This window comes from Taurulus bubalis (assembly GCF_910589615.1).
Source record: "Taurulus bubalis genome assembly, chromosome: 10".
NCBI lineage: Eukaryota > Metazoa > Chordata > Actinopteri > Perciformes > Cottidae > Taurulus > Taurulus bubalis.
In genome coordinates, this window is record NC_136598.1 from 14,517,048 (window position 1) to 14,536,760 (window position 19,713).

Here is a 19,713-nt window from a genome sequence, read left to right on the forward strand (position 1 = left end):
CCACTGGGCTTACTAATTAACGTGTTTCAACTCCTTTTCCCGCTGAAATGATTTGCAAAAATAAATAAACAATGGTTGACTTGCGGTGAAAGTAACGCCGCGGAGAGAGCAATTAAGTGAGAAGAGTAGGAAACATAGAGGCAGGCAAAATACAGCGGGATTTTGTAAACGTTGGGATGAATTTGATGCATACACGTGTTTATTGATGATCTATATACAGTTCCATTTCTACACTATAGCTCCAACAATTTCCCTAATTAAATATTAACGATGTTTCAGCTCGAACCTCAGGCATTAATTACTATTATTCCTGCTGCATCTAAAAGCAGGATGGTTTCCTAATCGCCCTGATAAGCAGCCACTTGTATCTATTTGCAGTGGAAACCCTATTAACTTGTTTCTGTCATATCCATATTATTGATTCATTCACTCATTCATGTTGCCAGTGAAGCAGTTTCACCTTCAGTCCCGATATGTGCTTTTTTAATTATTTGAGTTTCATGAAATAATTAATTATTATACTGTGCTGCAAATTGGCTGGATGCTCGCTCTGCCCTTTCAGCGCTGTGTATATATTGCTGTAAAACCTTATTATCTGAGAGGATGATCTCATGCAAATTATAATTGACAGACCATAGCTCGCACAGGCATTTGCTTGTGTTATAATTCATGGTATGCCAGATCAAACATTAATATAAGTAACCCGAACTGTTGATATACACAAATACACATTACAGTTATTTTCATTTGGGATATTTTCAATTGAATAGAGACTTAAATAAAAAAAATGGCAGACACAATTTAACGAATACGTCCAGAAGAGCTCCAATAATTAACCTCATCTGAAAGAGTGCCACGCAGTGTCAAAAGTGGCCCTGCTGGAATAAGCCAATATCCCAAAATGTTCAGATAGCCTACATCAGTCATGCAATAATGGAAACATAGCCTGATTGTTGCCTCACTAAATCAAGATGCACCCTTAACATCTCGCCAAAAATATATATGTTAATGGAATTATATTACTATTCATTGTATGTGCATTAAGCTGTATGCTATTTACAAAAATACTGCATCTTATAAGGCTGATTTGAGGATGACAATATAATTTTGAGGAAAAAAAACGAGCACGTAATTCAAACCCACGAAAATCCCAGATGAGAGCGGAGCAGCCCCGCGATCTGTTGCTCTGTGCTCGATTCGTTTTTCTGCACTCGATCGATGTTTTCCGACTCGACAAGTTGGGGCTCCTGAGTGGTGCATGGCTGAGTTGTGGAGCTGCACAACGATTCAAAAGGTGAGGAGCGGGATTTTAATTTCAAGGCAACTTCTTGTTTGCGTTGCTTCGTTGGTGCCCTCCACGTGACGTTTACTGACCGCAGTGCATGGTTCCTGTGACGCGGCCTGGGGGCTTCAGTCAAAACAAGAGCTAGCATACAGCCAGACGTTAGAGGAGGTAGCACAGCTAGCCGGCTAGTTAGCCTCCACAGAAAACTGGCATTTAAATCTATCTTCCATATTTGCTGCACATTGGTTGTGAACAGTGCTGTTAGAGGTGTAACTGTGACCTATGTTACATAACTGTTACCTCCCTCCGTGTAGCTGATGCTCAGCTAACGTTACATGTTGTAACTGTAGCTACACAACCAAATTCATTACTATACCTCTGTATAAAGAAGCTACATCAATACAACATTTTTTTCACAAGATGTGGAGAACAATCTGCTACTAGCTTTGTTAAATGTTAGTGTGTTCACGTCAATTCTGTAGGTTTCGTCTTGAATCAAATTGTTGCTAAAATATGTCAGAGAGCTCATCAGTAACACTACTGTTTGTGTACTCTGTGTGTGTACTCTGTGTGTCTACTCTCTGTGTGTACTGTGTGTGTGTGTCATGCCAGCATGGGTCGCCGCTCATCTGATAGCGAGGATGACAGTCGGAGCAGGAGGAAGAAGAAACAGCGTCGCCGGTCATCCTCCTCTTCCTCTTCTTCGTCTTCATCCTCCAACAGCAAGGTGGCCAGCGGCCGGAGTCGAAGGCCTGGTCGCCGGAGCCAGGACAAAGACAGGAGGTGAGAGTGCATAACAAGGGGACGAGGACTGAGCAGGTGACTGCTGAAGGTGCAAGACGGATCCTTATCTTCAGGGATGCTTTGGTGGTGATGCTGCAAGTTCTCCAGCAGCCCACCCCCTGACTCAGATGCTCCTCTGTATTTGCACACGTGAATTGAAAGTCGAAAACTTAGTTTGTTGGCTTATTATATTACATGTGGCTTGCTATTCATTTTACAGCTCATTGGAGGCTAACATGTATGGTCCCTGTGTAAAGACTAACACTCGTACTTTGTAGCCACAGTCTGTACGAGTGGTGAACCTTCAGGAGTTGTATTTCTATTCAAGCGAAAACGCAGTTCTAGTTGAGTTAGCATTCTAGTAGCTTGTATCAATTTCAAAGCGCATTATCAGTATGGATCAACATTTTATAAAGCCACTAACATTCTGGCCTTCGTGACTGTTTTCAGAGGACAAAAAGATGGGTATTGTTTTGCAAAAGCTTGAGACACATACTTGTGAATCCCTGCGTTAAACGCATGTCGGTAAAGGGGGACAGTTTTTTTCCAACTTTCACTGTGGCATTTGTAGGAATGCTGTCCGGTATTAATGTTAGTGTTGTTCTTTGCTCAGGATAATTGAAAATTTAGTTTTTTATTGTCAATAATGATTCACCTGAAGCGAGGGACAGTGATGGACGGTTTGTAATGACTTTGCTAAGATGACCGAGATATTCAATTCAGTTTATTTTGTTTAACCCAAAATCACAAATGAACATATTTGCCTCGCAGGGCTTTATAATCTGTACACATACGACATCCCTGTCCCAGGACCTCACATCGGATCAGGAAAAACTCCCTCAAAAAATAGAAAAAAACATTTCACAGGGAAAAAAGGAAGAAACCTTCAGGAGAGCAACAGAGGAGGATCCCTCTCCCCAGATATGAAAAGTAACAGTCAAATCTTGAGCCTACACTGTTTTAGTTGGTCATATTATTCCACAAAAATAAATATGTATGATGGATATTATAAAAAGTGAAACCAGCGCTTTTACCTTTTGTGTTTAAGCTTAATGTCCTTTTAGTGATGAAACAAACCTAAAGGTAAGATATGGCTCATTTTGTCTAGTCTCAGAAATAAACAATCTGAGTTTCTACTCATGTTTCCAAAATGACACGATTTGTTATCAAGCAGACTCCGAGGAAGGAAGGGGGAGGTTCAGTAGTAATCAGACATCTTTACAAGTGGCTAGTGGCTGGACCTGGCCTCCTCCATCCATCCACAGCTGCCACTGGCTGTATGGCTGCTCAGACAAGGCCAGTTGATGGTAATTATTTATGAGGCTTGGTCAAGGTCCATTACTGCTGATTGGAAGTCATTGCCTGTCTGTATGAGATGGGGCTGGATGGGCAAACCATGGGACCACAGTCCCTCATCTATTAGCCATACATTTGGATCAATTAACTAAGGCAGTGTGTGTGTGTGCGTGTGCAATGAAACTAGTTCCTCAAATAGGCTTGTATGAAAGACGACACACATCCTGTGGCATTTTTAACCTGCATACATACAAGCAGTGTAGAGAGACCTAACATGTGGTCAAACCGAAGAGTGCTTATGCTCTAGGTTGGTGACATCATGACCACGTAATTAATCTGTATGCGTGAAGAAAGTAAGTGTGGCTATGAGTGTGAGCACAATCAAGACAGTGTGTTTGAGTTAGCAAGATACATGAAATTCGACAATCCAAGATAGGTGCTGTCTTCACGGGAAAGGATTTTGTGTTAACCAGCGCTTCCTACTCCCATGTGTTTGAGCCATTATGTTTTTATTACGTTACATTTGCGCAGGCTTCTGAGAAAATATGTGAGCTCACGCCGCCTTCCAAAAACCCTCAGCTCACTACTGTGTGTTTCTTCTGTGTAACGTGTGAAGTGGTTGTACGCGAGCTGTGGAAGTTATTTCACAAGGCCCTGCTCATGGGATCCAGCCTTTGGAATACTAATGGTTCGTTCCTGTGCTGCTCTAAGTGGTACAACTCTGGTTTGATAGTTCAGCCTCTGTGTTATTTGAATTGCTTTGCTTTTACCTCTCTTCCCCTCTATCTTGCAGAGCTCCCATAGCACAGTCTATGTATTTTTTGTGTGTGCTAAAAGATTTGGGTATTTTTAGCTTTGGTGAAAGAAAAGAAGAGATTTTAAATAATTAATATTGCTCAAACTGTTTGCGCAGTAGACAAGAGGGGGTTTCTACATTTACATTCACCCCCATAAATGCCTCCTGCTACATGATATCAATAGGCACGCGGTGTGAGTGGTGTTTGGAAAATAGACGCTACACAAACTGCTGTAGCCACATTAAAGAGCAAGAGAGCACCAAAGGGCCCCTGTGGAGGAACTGCAGGGCAGCCTGCATGGCTCTGCTGCTCTTGGCCGTAACCGAGCGTGTTCACTAATGCAAAGTAGCCGTCAGCGTTGCTCGTAGCAGGTGAGGTTGTCTGGGACACTAGGACATATTTGCTCTTGAAATGAACAGCAAAACAAATTAGGAATACAGCATTCACGTATGCAGGAGAGGGAATAATTTCAGACGATGGTGAACAAACACAGACAATAATAGAAAAGGTTCTTGCCTCTGCTGGGTGGAGCCTAAGGGGGGAATCCGTGAGGAGGGAGCTGATACTAGAGGTGTTTGATTTTGGTTTTGTAGGTTCGTTTTATCTATGGTAGCCTATGGAAAACTACAAAATTAAGCTAGTAAGATTGCTCTTAACAAATGTGTATTCTCTGTGAATTTTGGGAAAATGATTAATAGTCCACAAGCTTGCTGTCTGATTTATGATTTGTTTAAATGGTCCTGCCAATAATAGAATTGAATGTGTATGTTTTTGCTCGGTGTGCTCCAGGAGAAGGAGACGTTCCAGCAGCAGCTCGTCCCACAGTTCGTCTCGCAAGAGGAGGAGTCGCAGCACAGAGAGAGAAAAGGGGAGGAGCCACCGCTCACACAGGTCACGCAGCCGAGACAAGAGGTAACATCATCACAGACACATACACACTATCATCTTCACGCTTTGGTGGTTTTTGTTGTGAACATTTTATGATTCGTATTGTTGCTGAGTCTGACTACAGAATCCAAAGTATTGGAATTTTACTGACACTTGTGTTTGGATTAATCTTCAGTTTCTGCAACATAGTCTTGGCCTCAAAATTTTATTGGTAACAGTGAAAAATAATAACACTTTCTGAACACATATTGAACAATATTTAAGGCAAGGCAATTGTATTTGTCAGCATGTGTGTACGTAATGAAAGTGCTTCAAATAAGATGTATAAAGAAAATATATAAAAGACACATCTATATTATTTTAAAGAGTAAAACTAAACAAAATCAAACATAAAAATATGCTTGAATAGAATATGTTTAATCTGCACTGAAGCAAAGTATACATTACCTGGAGAGAATGAGCGATGAACAATTGCTACATGCTTTAATAAAGACAAAATAAAATGGTCTTGAAGCACTTTGGGTGTTTGTATTCCAAATCAGTATATGGAATGCCTTTGCAGATGTTTCCTATAAAAAGAAAGCTTTTTGCAAGTTTACTTCAGTGCTAACAAACACATAGTTTCCTATTTGTGTCTTATGTCATCAGCTAGAGCCGCATGGAAACTTGCGTCTTAGGTCTGGAAGAGTGTGCTGCGTGTGCATCGTACTCGTGTCTCAGCTTGTCCTGACTGTCTACTTTGTGAGTAATAATGAAACACTCGTGGAAACAGCAGGTCAAATTGCAACACCAGTTCAATCCTTCGCAAATCTCTTCTGGCAGCAGCTCTCTTTTCACTCATGAATACAATTAAAACATCATTACCCATACATACTCTGTTAAATTATGATTATTATTGGTGTAATTTTTACCAAGTGACTAACTAATTCATGCAAGACTAATGTGTACACACCTGCACCACACTTCTTGCGCACACACAGAGTCATAGTGAGTGGTGTATCTCTTTCAGAAACATAAAGGCAACGTCTCTGTGTGTGGTGGTCCATGTCATTAGCATAGCTAATCTGGTGCTAATGAACCAGTAAACTGTGCTGTTTTTAAATCCCACACACACACACACACACACACACAAACATGCACAGACGCACAATTGAAGAAAGGTTGTCATAATATATGCGCAAGCAAGGCCCTTTGTTTACTTGTGTATGGCTGTGGGGGAGAGCAGAGATCATTTTAATCACAAAGGAAAAAGAGTTTTAATATCTTCATTACAGAGGTGTCAGGATGAATGGATGATCCAACAGAGTTGTTTTGACATAAGAGTGGTTGATGGTGCCATAAAAAGACACCACACATGCACTCTCCAACCTAATGGTCACAGAACATTTTGTGGCATCACAACAAGCAGCACATTTCCGTGTTGCACCGTGAACTGAAACCATTTATGGACTTTGTCCAAACAGTTTTCACACATTTTCTCCATTTTCTCAGTCGCAATCACTCACAGCGGCACTGGTGATTAAAACATCAGTCGAAAATGGCATTACTGGTGTGGTGTGAGATGAAGGGTGGAGGGGATTTGGGAGATTTAGAACTACAGTCGATGACATCGGTGTTTACAAATGCTGTACTGTGATTAAGAGGGTTGCGTTGTGTAATCGGCTTAGCGGTGAGCGAGGAGCAGGTGGGTTGGGCTGGTGTTGGTGGGAGTGCGTGGTGGGGTGTGGAGGCGGTGTTGGAGGCAGTGTTGGAGGTGGGGATGTACAAAATGTTGGCATTGATGATGAATTTATGCATTTATGTGATGGCAGCTGCAATTTGTGTCTGCAAAACTTTGTCGGCGGCGTGAACATGTGTGCGCCTTAGAACAATCTAGTGGAAATTTTGTTGTGTAATATAACAAAAGGGGACGAGAGCTGACATGATTAGTTGGGTAATTTGTTTGTCAATCTGCAAAAAAATTGGTTTTGATAATCAATTGATTGTTTTAGTTGCTTGTAGTTCCAGCTCCTCAAATGTGAGCATTTGCTTCTTTTCTTTGTGTTGTTTGAGAGTAAACTGATTATCATTTGCAATAATAAGATATTTGAAGAGCCATCTTTTAGGTTCTGGTAAAGGCATCGTTTCACAAATGTCTGCCATTTTATAGAACTAATGAATATTCTGTTTATCAAGAAAATAACCGTAAGCTTAATCGATAATAAAGATAGTTGTTAGTTGATGGCCTAAATGGGACTAATAAAGACCTTGTGAATATTCGGTATTTCAAGTATTTTCTGCAGTACTTCGATCGACTGTAGTATTAAAGTCCGGTACTGTACAGTTTAGTTGTGGGATACACATTCTGCAGCCACTGTGTGGATGAAAGCAGGTTGGTGTGCACAGGTGCCTGACTGCCATTAGTCAGTGGTATGTGTGTATGTGCCGGGATGAGGCTGGCTGATGGATCAGAGGAGCATTGAGTGGACAGACCTCATGATTGATACGCAGATAGGATATGAGGTGCTGCCTGCTACCGCCACCCCCAGCCACGCCAACATGGCACCACCTTCAGAATATGAAAGAGAGAAGCGAGAAGAGGCCGAGTGCGCCGACTGGAGAGACGAGAAGTTAGAGGAGAATGGAAAAGTGTGGGGAGAATAGGTTCAGTTAGTACTGTAGAGGGAGAGAGCGGAGAGATCCAGAAGGGGGAAAATGAAGAGGAGAGACAAAAGCGAGCACCGGTAGAGAGAACAGATAGGCCCAAGAGAGGGATATTATTCAGAAGAAAGGAGAATAATAACGTCGGCATCAGAATATTGCAGGGGAGAAGATTAGGACCATAGTGGGGCAGTCGTGGGTTGAAGGGAGGGGGTATTATTACCTTCTTTTCAATCTCTCATGTATAAATAAAGAATAAAGAGATACATGAAATAAGAAAAATGCTCTATCATGTGTTTACCATCTATCGTTGCTTCCTCCTTCTCTCCTCTCGTTCTCGTTTTTTTTCCTGTCCTCAATCAGAGAAGGGCCAGGTCCCCCAGAGGCAGTCAATCTTGCCCTGAAATGTAAAACAGACAAGAGGAGCAGATTACCTATTTGCCATTAATGTTTATTCTCTTTGATGTGAGCAGGCATATTTTGTGTGTGCGTGCGCACCAGCATGTGTGAGGTTGATTGAGTGTATGCATGTATGTGCAGAGTTGCGTGTATGCATGTTCATGGCGGAGGTGGGGGGTGTCACGGCCTGGTCCACTGGGGGAGAGCAGAGTGGAGCATGGCAGCAGCAGCGAACAGTGATCTGATGTGTACCCGGTCCAACAAAGACGACGCAGCCGCTCATCACAGCCTGGATCACAGGCCCGTCTTTAGGTGAGCTCAGCGGAGCGGCGCAGTGCTGCGCTTTTATGAGCGTCCACAGCAGGGGTTAAATGTGTGTGGCTCAGTCAGTCATTCTGTCAGGCCTTCATTGACTTAACGGTTCGCTTCAGCGGCACTGTTAGAAGACATGGAGGAATGGCAGGTGCGACAAATCCACCACTCGACCCATCAAAGAGAAGCCGAGCGTGTCATTCACACACGCGTGTGCACACACTCGCATAGGTGAGATCATACACTGCAGGGCACACACAGGAATGCTTACATTTTCCTCATTAATATTTCAGGTGTTTGTTGAGTTAGCAGGGCAGAGTGCTAGCGTCAGGGTTTAGCCCCGCTAACACTGGAGCGGCTTCATTACTGGGCTGCTGTCATGACTGTAAGGAGAGTGAGACCTCTAATTATGTCTCTCCCTAAAAGGAGATGGATATCAAGCGAGGTTAGCAGACCAGAGTCAGGATTATTTCAGCAACCCTGGAGCCACAGAGGTCGGTTAGAACTGGTGCTTAGTTAAAGCAAGTGGAAAGGACTTGGGGAGGGAAATGAGTTGGGCCTCGACAGATAGTCAGGGGCCGCATCTTAACAGTTCAAAAAATGTGGCTCTGTATGACTATTTCAAGTCCAAGCTGAACTTGTGGTGTAAAGGTTTTTGTGGTGTATAATTGATCCCTCTGAACCTTCTGAAAACTCACATTTCTTGTACACAAGACGACACTGCAGTGTTTCAGTACAATACAGAAGTTCAAAGGACGTGTTACGTATTATTCTCTGACAAACCTAACTTTTGTATTTATGTATAATGTTAATATATCTAAATGAATAAAAAATGTAATTGACAAAATAAAAGGACGCGTTATGAATAAGCCCCAAGGTTTACCTGCTAGAGTGGAATAGGCACCAGATCTGGTGTCCTGCACTAAGGCTGACATGACACATGGATGTAATGATAATAATAACAATGAGACACTTCAGTAATCCCCTTAGGCACATTCTGGTGTCTTTCTTCAGAGAGGTCAGAGGTCAGGGTTGACTAAAGACCATCACCCAGGGCTAGCTGCTATCATTCCCTCAGACTTCTGGTTATGAGACAGTGAACCGCCAGCCTGTCATGTCTTGCTGCTGCTTGAATGAGGTAATCTAGACGTTTAGCTCCATAGCTCTGCTTTCTGCACTGGAGATCACAGAAGGACTCCAGGTGTGTGTGTGTGTGTGTGTGTGTGTGTGTGTGTGTGTGTGTGTGTGTGTGTGTGTGTGTGTGTGTGTGTGTGTGTGTGCATGCAGGGTTGAGCGATGGCCCAGTATTTATTTCACACAGCAATTTTCCCCAGTATGAGATGAGGTGTCGTACATCTGCTAGATAGCTTTTCCTGCGTAGGACCGACATGGAGCGTGTGCAAGGTCATCCAGGCAGCTTGGGAACAGGGAGGGTTGAGGTGAGGAGCTGGAGGGAGAAGGGGGAAAGGTCTCTGAGGGGAAGGGAAGCAAAAGGTAGGGCAGTTTAGTGCAGAGGTGGGGTGAGGAAAATCAGGGACTTTATTTTGGGTGAGCAGTGTGGCCTCCCAGCTTTTCATTGCACCTGGATCAGCAATTCCCCCGTCAGGTGACACGGTGGAAATTGCTCTGCACATTTGTGTCCAACATATATTTATTCACACAGTTTAGACTGTGTGTGATGTTGCAGGTGGTTTTGGGTGTAGCTGGCTTCATAAGGGAGTGTGTTTTGAGGACATGACAAGTAAAATCTTGTTTCCTCAACAAACCGCTGAGATCTTGCCATTATGAGAGAACCATAAAGCACGGATGATGGTGCTGATGGATAGAAAATAAAACGAGGAAGACGGCAAACAAACGTCCAGTTGCAGTATCTCACTTACTGTTGTCACTGTTTTATAGTGATCTCTGGTTAGTCTGGAGAATACACACCATGCTGGAATTCAAGAGCAGGCTCCTGGCTGTTTTTCATCCGTCTGTCTGTTATCCTGTGGACTCTCAACATCTTTTCTTGTCCCCCCTCCTGCAGGATGACATTTAGCCCGTTCTTCCTTCTTCCCCTATTACCGGACTTGCAAAGTGTTGATTTAAACTGAAAGATGACCTGGTTTAGTTTGGCTGCGTCTTCTCTACTCCATAAAAATCAACATGCTTCTAGTTGTGAGATCTGAACGCGTTTGTTGTTGTGTATCTCCTCTCTCTCTGTCTCTCTGTCTTATTCTCTTTCCCTGTGTTGTCTTTTTTATTTATCCGCTGTAAAGGCCAGTCAAGCGCTGCTCGGCTTTGTTGTCAGAAACCTTTATTTACCAAAGGGAGAAATAAGTGACTGACACAGACAGCCTCTTTCATCCGCGCCTTGCCGCAAGCAGTGTTCCCCCTCTAACGCCAGAGGAAACCCCCCTCCTCCCCTCCCTCACCCCTCACTTCTGCCAACCCAGCCTCCCCCCACCCCACTGCACTCCTCCATCCTGCAGGCTCACAACACACTAGCCCACTCCCCTGGGTAGCAACCTAGCTGGAGAGTCTGCACTGTGTAACACGCACACGCAACTCAACTCGCAGGAGGCATCACACCAGTCCTCTTGCAGAGACGATCAAATGAGGCAGTTAGGCCAATGGTCCAAAACAAAGACTATTTCAACATCAAAAAGTTCTCCTGCCATCTGTTTAACAAACTGGAAGTATAGACACATTAATCGTGTTATGTTATAGCCTTGACTGGAAAGGTAGTCGTTTTATACTCCATTATACATATATATATTGTATGATGGAGTGGAATGACTCAAGCACATTGATTGGTGTTTAAACCGGAAAGTGATTAAAAAAAATCGGAAAGAACATTCGCACAAGGTCATCGTTCTCATTATATGGTTGGAAAGACATTTTGTAGTATCGGAAAAACAAATCATTGCTATACATTTCGAATGATAAATCGAATCAGCTTTTTCTGCAGACATCATAGGCGTGTGAAGTGGCATATTTTCTTACCTGTTCATCCAGATGAAGTAACTGGTTGAATTGGTCGGATAATTAATGCCCTTTTATACTGTCGCTGCAAATCACAATCGAGAAGCTGAATGAAAGGTAACTTTTCTGTTCTGGCTGTTTATGTTTGAGTGTAACAGAATAAAATAGAAAGAAATCTTTTTCGTTTTGTTTGTTTTTTGCTCTTGCTTCAACAGATGCGCATATATATATATATATATATATATATATATATATATATATATATATATATATATATATATATATATATATATATATATATATATACACATACACACACACACACACACACACACACACACACACACACACACACACACACACACACACACACACACACAGGTGCCAGGCACTTTGCTAATTTATTTTGAACTTTTTTCCCAAAAATATTGTAATAAACATGATTCTTATCGAGACAATGAGAAGATGCATGATTCAGTGTTTCCAAATGAACTCTTGTATAAAAATAAATTGTTATTACAGTATACATTCTTCACATTTATATTTTGGAATTCAGAGTTGTTTAAAAAAAAAGTTTGGTTGAAGTTTACAGCTCTAATCATTGAGAGCGCTGGGTAACTTATCTTTTTAAAAACTGTTTGATTAAACACATCTTTATGATTAATATTGGTATCATAGAAAGCAGACTAGTCACTTTATATGTGTATATGAAAGACAAAATGTTCTTTTGTTTGATGACTGAACCCAGTAGAAGTATGACACTCCCTCTGTTATTTCTTTGGTAGAGACACACTTGCAATATTTAGCAAATAAAATCTCTACAATGCCAAAGACTAATACATTCAACCAGCCATCATTGTTTTCACTTCATGACAGTGAAAAGCCTCGTCCGTCTGGCCAGACCAAGGGAAAGACGGAGACAGAAACGCTTTTAGCTCTGGCATAGGAAAATGAGCACCAAATGTATCTCTCTCTCTTTCCTTCCTGCCTTCTCTCTGTCTCTCTCTCCTATTTAAGCTTCTTGAAGTTCTTCCAAATTGGGTTTTAAATGCCAATTAGGAGGTTGAATGTAGTAAAATAAAAGCAAATGCAGGCAGGATGGCCTCACCTTCTGGCTGGTTAGGCTTCAGAGAGAGCCGAGCCGGACCTTTGGCTCCCAGCGAGGCTTTGAGAGAAATATCCTGCCTAATGAACACATTAATTAGAACCATAACTATTTATAAGATGATAATTAGAAACGAAGGGAGGTAAACTGGGCTTTTCCTGCAATTAATGGAGGATTAATTACGGGAGCTAATGAAGTGGATTTTTGAAACGCGTGGAGGTGAAGTACAGAGATGTGCAGCCCGCTTTGTGATCACTGGCATAATTATTTTCTCCAGCACCAAAGCGTTTGAGGCCCCGGTCCTCGCCGGCTCAGGCCGGCTAATAAGCATCATTGCATCGTTATATATGCACTTAAAAAGACTTGCCACTGAAATGACTGTCTAATTATTTCTAATTGGCAGGCCCTGTGTGTTGTCATTGAGCTGTTTGGAGCCATAGCGGAGCCCTGGGTCTAATAACACTCTGGGCGGAGAAGGAGGGGGAGAGAGAGACAAGGATACATAGACACAGAGAGAGAGAGAGCATAGAGAGAAGGGGGGGCTCTACCAGTTGCCTGCTGCTCATAGCCGGACCTGCACATTGCCCCCCTGTGCCACTCGCCCAGCAGGACAGCGGGTCCTAGAATGATGCCCGGTGCGCTCAGAGGTCACCTTGCCAAGTAGCCGATTAGCAAAGTTTTATTTTATCTGTGCTTATTTCCCCCGTTTTTAATTAAGTGCTTCTGCTCTTAATTTATGCACAGATAAACGCCACCGTCTGTCCACAGTTCTTCTTTTCACTCTTAAACATGCTACACACACACACACACACACACACGGATGGAGGGAGGGAGGTGTGTTTATGTGCTGTGTGTGATTCCGTGGCCAGGTTTTGAGCCAGTCTGTAGAGACACATGCTAAGAGAGCATGCATGGACAAACCTCAGTCAGGCGTGTTTACCTTGTACTCTGCTTACGCTCTGGCTCAAACCATATGGACACCAGCGTTCTATGGGAGGCAGAGGGAAGCGTGTGTGCACTTATTTAGTTGGTCGTCTTTACAATATGCTTGCATATTTAGACTAGGACGTATAGTGTTGACCTTTTAGCACACATTTATAAATGGGTTTGTCAATGAAAATGTGCATCTTTACAATCGATGTACATTTTCATTATTTGAGGCATTGATCTCCGTTTAGGCCGTGGTCATATTCACATGTAAGATCTTGCCTTTTTGAGAGTGTATGTTTTACAAAAGTGTTTGAATCATGGCCTAGGATTATGTGTGTGAGCACCACACTTAACTCGTCCTAAGCAGAGCCATGTGCGTTGCCTGCCAAAAAACACTCCTTCATTCCTCTTCTCCCTCTCGGACAACTTGGGAGCAAATTGCCAGCTAATGGAACCACTGCCTGCACTTGTCAGTTCACTTTGGACAAGCAAAGGAACCGCACAAACACACACACTGACGCACACACACACAAGCATGTGGTTTCACTCACACATTTAGTAATTTATTTGTGGAAAAAGAAGAGAAAAATGAGAGAGAATGGCAGAGAAATGAAACAAGGATCATGTGCGCCTTGACTGAAACCTTGACAATCTTTTTGAAAGTAATGAAACACGTTCTCAGCATGCGCATGAGTTTTTCTATTTGAAATTTGTCTTCCTTTTTTGTTCTGTCTATCCATTCGGGTTTTGGCAGAGTCGAGGACATGAGGATGAAGTGGAGATAGATGGATCGCCCAAAGGATACGTGGCCAACTGTCGTATGATTGGCTGAACAAAGAGCAGACTTCTGTGACTGGTTGAACAGAGAACCCGACGTCTCAATTTTGGCTTGAAATCAAAGCGGGAAAGATGTAATTATTTTAAATGCAGTCAACAGTTTTGTTGGATTGGAAGTTTGCCAGATTTCTCTGTAAACTCTGTTGGATATTGACACTCACAAAAAGTGTGATAACAAAGCGTGCACCCCGTCTCTAATGTGTTACTGCACATGTGTAATGAATGACATTTATGCCATCACTGTAACATGCGGCATGATTTGCATCCAGCTTACAGCAGCACATTGCAAGTCAAATCATCAGCAGTAACTTGCTGGAGAGGTGAGAGAAAATATTAAAAAAAGGTTCTTTTAAAGCTGTCTGCAGCTTTCAACATATCGTGATCCCATAACATGCAACCTTTCAATGCAGAGTTTTTCTGTGATATTTTTTTAAAGAGGGTTGGCCAGGAAAGCTCTATATGTCCAAGTTTATTGTTTACAAAACTGGTCAGTGTCAAAGTGGTGTTATGCTTCACATATTAACCACCGACTGTGATTGGTAAAAGAAGGTCAAATCTGCCCCTCCGTGGGCTACTTCTAACTCTGCATGGGACACGGAGAGCACGGAAACCGACCGATGCAGGGCAGGGGAAAGGTAGAAGTGTTTCTCTTTCTATTCATTTCTGGATCTCTCTTTCCACGTTTATCTCTCTCGCTCTCACTCCTTGTTCAGTCTTGACAGCAGTTATTTAAGAAAAAAAGATTTTTTGAGAAACTTCTTTATGAGACAAGCCTCTGTTCTTTCAGAAGACAACTTTATGTTATTCCACTGAAGAGGGGAAACTAATAGTTTTTTACAGGGCGCTATACCAGTTGTGTCTTGGGTGTTTAATTAAGTGTAGTTTCCCTTTAGTAGTGGAATGTGTGTCTGCTTTTTGTCGGCCCGTTCCTCGGTGCCTTTTACAGTCCACCCACATGGTTTGTCTCAGCGTTTATGATTTTTCTTATACTGGAGTTGTGAGGTTCCTAAATCACTTAAGCACACGGGGCCGAGCAGTCCACATTTAAACAATAAAAGGCTGTTATGCTAAGGGCCCTCAGATCTCCTACCACTTCATAAATACATGCGAATAAAAGGCAGAAAAATACATCTTCCCTGACCAGAGGGAGCGCGAGCGTCTGAGAGCACACCTGCTAATTGGAGCCAGCTTGATGTGAAGCACGGCTGTCTGCTCTGTCCTCTCCATGAGTCCCAGTCTTTTATTTTTCATTCTCCCCCTTTTTGTTGCCCTGTTTGTTCTTTAATCCCCAACTTTTATAACCTTTTTTTTTCTTTATCTTATTGTTACTTCTCCTTCCATTCCTCCAGTTGTCCTTCACCTATTGTCTCGCCTTGTCTAGTGTGCACTCCTTCTCCTCATCCTACAGTCCTTCAACTTTTTTTTTCTCCCTCCCTGCTTTCCACCCTCTTACAGGCGGAGGCAATGACAACCAAAACAACTCTCTCCTAACTCTGTGTAACTAATTGTTCCGGGCCGTGATGGATGGAAGTGGGAAAAAGTGGGTTTCAATTGTGTGAGTGGCTGTGAGCGAGTTGGCAGGTTAGCACCTAGTCTAAGTGTGACCTTCACTTGACCTTGTGTCTGGGCTGAGTGGCTGAGCTAGGGCCCCCCTTGGCTCCAGCTGCTAATGGGTGTCATGTCGAGCTTCGGCTGCATGGGGGTCAAAGGTCACTGGTGCACACCAGACGGCCAAGTTTAGGATTGCGATGAGGAGACTGAGTGACACTGGGCATATGCGCCAATGAAGACATCGGGTAATCAACACATGGGCGTGCAGCGACGCACACGCACGTCCATGCACATACACACACGTGCATGGACACCCAAGGAAACCGCATCTTGGTGCAGAAAGTCATCTTTTCCCTCATCGGTGGCTGGCCGTTGTAGGTTCATTTAGATCTGAGGGGCCTTTGAACTCTGCTAAATGACTTGACCTTGTGGCTTGTGGCTGTAACTGTGTGTGTGTGTGTGTGTGTGTGTGTGTGTGGGGGGGGGGGGGGGGGGGGGGGGGTGTAGTGGGGGGCGGTGTAGTGAGTGGGTGGGTGGCCTGCATGGGGTCTCATTTCTGCTTCACAGCATAGCAGGGCATTGCAGACGTTTGTGTTGACGACTGCTAAATTAAAAGCAAACTGAAGATTATGAAAAATCTAAACATTGCTTTTATGAAGCAGAGGGGGACAGAAAAAACATTTCTCTGAATCTTTCATGCTCTGTCTTTGCTGTGTTAATTGTGCTCACAATCAGCAACTTTTCAGTGATTCTCTGTGTGTCATTTAGTGTATGTGTGTATGTATATTTATGTTTCAGTGTGGGTGTGAATGGTGGATGACTGAGTGTGTGTGTGCGTGTACTGTGAACCGAGGGAACGGATATTGTGGCTGCTTGGAAGGAGGAAGCAGCTTGGGAAATGATTTCAACAGCTCTCATAATTAGAGGAATATCATAAATTAAACTTGTGTCTGCCGTTGCGTTTGAAGAGCACTCAAAAGTAATAAATTCTGGATGGTTAACATATTTGCATTCCATTCAGCAGGCAGCGTCAGGCAGGAACAGCTGTTTTCCACGTCTTTTGGCAGCAGGAAATGCACATTGCTCACTCAAGGTGCTTTTAGACACACTGAAATGGCAGAAAAAAGAAAAGTGACTTTTAACTTGAACATGAAGCTGCTGCTGTGTGCTCTGTCACTGGAAATAACTCTGCGGGGAACAGCGCATTAATGAAGTTCTTCAAATATGGATCTTCTTACTTTCAATAGGCCCGTTTCTTTTTCAATCTGTCTATTGCTTGGAAAAGTCGGCTGGCAATCTTTTTGTAGTCTTTGTGTGTGTGTGTGTGTGTATGTGTTTGTGTGTGTGTGTGTGTGTGTGTGTGTGTGTGTGTGTGTGTGTGTGTGTGTGTGTCGGTGTGTGTGTGTGCGCGCATATCTGTGTGTGGCTGAAGAGTGCTCAAATCCAAGGTTTTACCTCTACTAGATAGGTACCACCAGCAGAGTGGGTTGCTTCAGGCGGTGCAGTAAGATATTCTGTTGATACAGAGAGTAAATTATAAAGATTTGAAATACATTTTAGGGTTTCGAAACTTCTTCTTAGTAGTCATAAATGCTATGACTTTTGCATTGTATTTTTCTGGGCATCACCCATCTGTTTTTAACAAATGGCATCAATGTTTAGAGTCTATCCAACACTACACAAATATATATATTACGTTAATATTGTTTCAAATGCATATTTTAGTTGCATCCGTCTTGTACACCTGTTCCACTGGCTTTGTTTTTTTTTTTACTTTTTCATTAATTAGTTCTCCCTCTGAGAGCTGAAACATGATATTGTCCATATTTTAAACTCGGTGTCTATTGCTGTACTTGTGGAAATTGACTACCACATTATTTTATAAATATTAGATAATGATTGGTAAGTTGTAGTTGACTGAATCCTTTTTTAACATTTTTGTTAGAATGACAATGGATACATTTTTACTTAACTCAATTTGAGTTTAAAATGAAATGAGTCAAATTTAAACTTTTTAGAAAAAAAAAAGAAAAAAAACACCACAAAAAAACACGGGTACAATGGAGCACGGTGGTTTAGAGGCTGGCCTTGAGGCTCTCTATATTGACACATGTCGATGATGAACAAAATTATGGTAAAATGTTAATTCAACAATCCCGATATTTAATCCTATACTCACGTTATTATGCTCAATTATTTGTGCTGCTTATCATCATTACAATATCCAACCAGGAAACGGACCTGAATGCCCTCTTCTCTAGCTTTTGGTATATTGTTGGTCAGAAAGACTGGTCAGATCAGGGTCACTGTTGCCAGCGTCCACTGAAATGCGATAGGGGTAAAGTTACACAATTAATCACTGCTGCGCCACAACGCATAGACCGGGATGCTGCTCGGGGCATTACTAGGAACATCACTTGCTGTGTGCCACAGGAACAATACAATATGCACATGAACTTTGTTTTGTCCTCCTGACAGCGACTGTGGAAACAAAGAAGCAATATGAATATGTGGAAGATAAGGTTAAAGGAACAGTGAGGATAATTAGTCTTTTTGTGTGTGTGTGTGTGTGTGTGTGTGTGTGTGTGTGTGTGTGTGTGTGTGTGTGTGTGTGTGTGTGTGTTTGTGTGTGTGTGTGTGTGTGTGTGTGTGTGTGTGTGTGGGGGTGTGTTCATGTGTTCCCCATCCCTACACCGCGTAGTATGAATAGTGATTTAAATGGTGTCAGATTCCATTGGAGACGCTCACCTGTATCTGACACTAGTGGTATCGCGTAGCTGCCATTAATGTCCAATTTTCAATGAAAACAGAAATAGAATACAGACTGATAAGGGGTAACACACCATCCAGCTTCACACCCAACCACATAATTACCCCAATGGACTGCGGTGAGGGATCATATCCTGGCGCGCACCAGGGGGTCAGCAGCGATAAGCTTCAGCCCGGCTCCCAACATGCAGCATAATTACTCTATTGATAATTCACCAGGAAAACCGTCCCAGCCAATTGCAAAGCTCCGATTTAATGGATTGGACTGTGAAACGAGGGAATGGAGGAAGGAGGCTGTGAGGGGGCAGCATATGTGTGTATGGGGGGGTTTGTACGAGGGGGCAACCAGCAAGGGCCTTTTATTAGAAATGAAAATATGTTTAGACCATAGGGGGACCCATTTTCCCTGGCGATAATAAGGCCAATGAAATGTAAAGCAGGGAAAGGGCTTGGCATGGGGTCCAACTGTGTCTGTTTATCTGTGTGTCCTGCATTAGCCCATTTATCCCCAGCCCAAATTAGCTAATCATTCTCCAAGGGGAAGGACTTGGTCAGGAAATTGACATTTAGCAGCATAGGCTCACTCTATTAACTACAGTAAATTTAATTTGCTGCACACCCCAGAAGTGGGCTGTTTTCTTTGCCATCAGAGGGAGAAAGAGAGGCAGGCAGGCAGACAGAGAGAGAGAGAGAGAGAGGGTGGGATTGTGTGTATTGCATCTGCTGCTTCTGGCCACAATTTGCTTGGCTCTAAATATAAGACTTTGGTTTGGAACAGTGCAACTCTGTTGTATTTCCCCTCATGTACTGTTGATTAAAACATACGCAGGCATTGTCAACACATAGATTCACTCATTCCAAGGTCTGTTTGGGCCATTGATGGATTATCTCATTTGGAGACTCCAAACATCAAAAATGCCAATGTTTTTCCTTTGCTTTTTTCTGACAAGCCTAATCGTAGCTCCAGTAAACGATATTAAACATGCAAAATCAAATTGCCCGTGACTGATGGCTGCGTTCACCTCTGCTTCTGAATCAGATGTCATAATGATTATTTTTGATCAACACTCCAGGTTTTCTGCTTTAGTAGCTGCAATGAGAGGGGCTTTTCTGTGGGAAAAGTTAATAATGCGGATGCTAATTCCAAGCATTCGCTA

The 19,713-nt window shown here is 42.7% G+C and overlaps 1 protein-coding gene across 2 annotated transcripts in view; it reads left to right on the forward strand.

Moving 5' to 3' along the window:
- Positions 1 to 1,286: 1,286 nt before the first annotated feature.
- The window catches only part of rsrc1 (arginine/serine-rich coiled-coil 1), a 111,398-nt gene continuing 92,971 nt past the window's right edge, over positions 1,287 to 19,713 (forward strand). For both annotated transcript variants that reach the window (XM_079225440.1, XM_079225441.1), the window contains exons 1-3: positions 1,287 to 1,294; positions 1,898 to 2,068; positions 4,951 to 5,073. In XM_079225440.1, coding sequence (XP_079081566.1) covers positions 1,899 to 2,068; positions 4,951 to 5,073 — 293 coding nt within the window. In that variant the 5' untranslated portion in view covers positions 1,287 to 1,294; position 1,898. The remainder of the gene's footprint in view (positions 1,295 to 1,897; positions 2,069 to 4,950; positions 5,074 to 19,713) is intronic.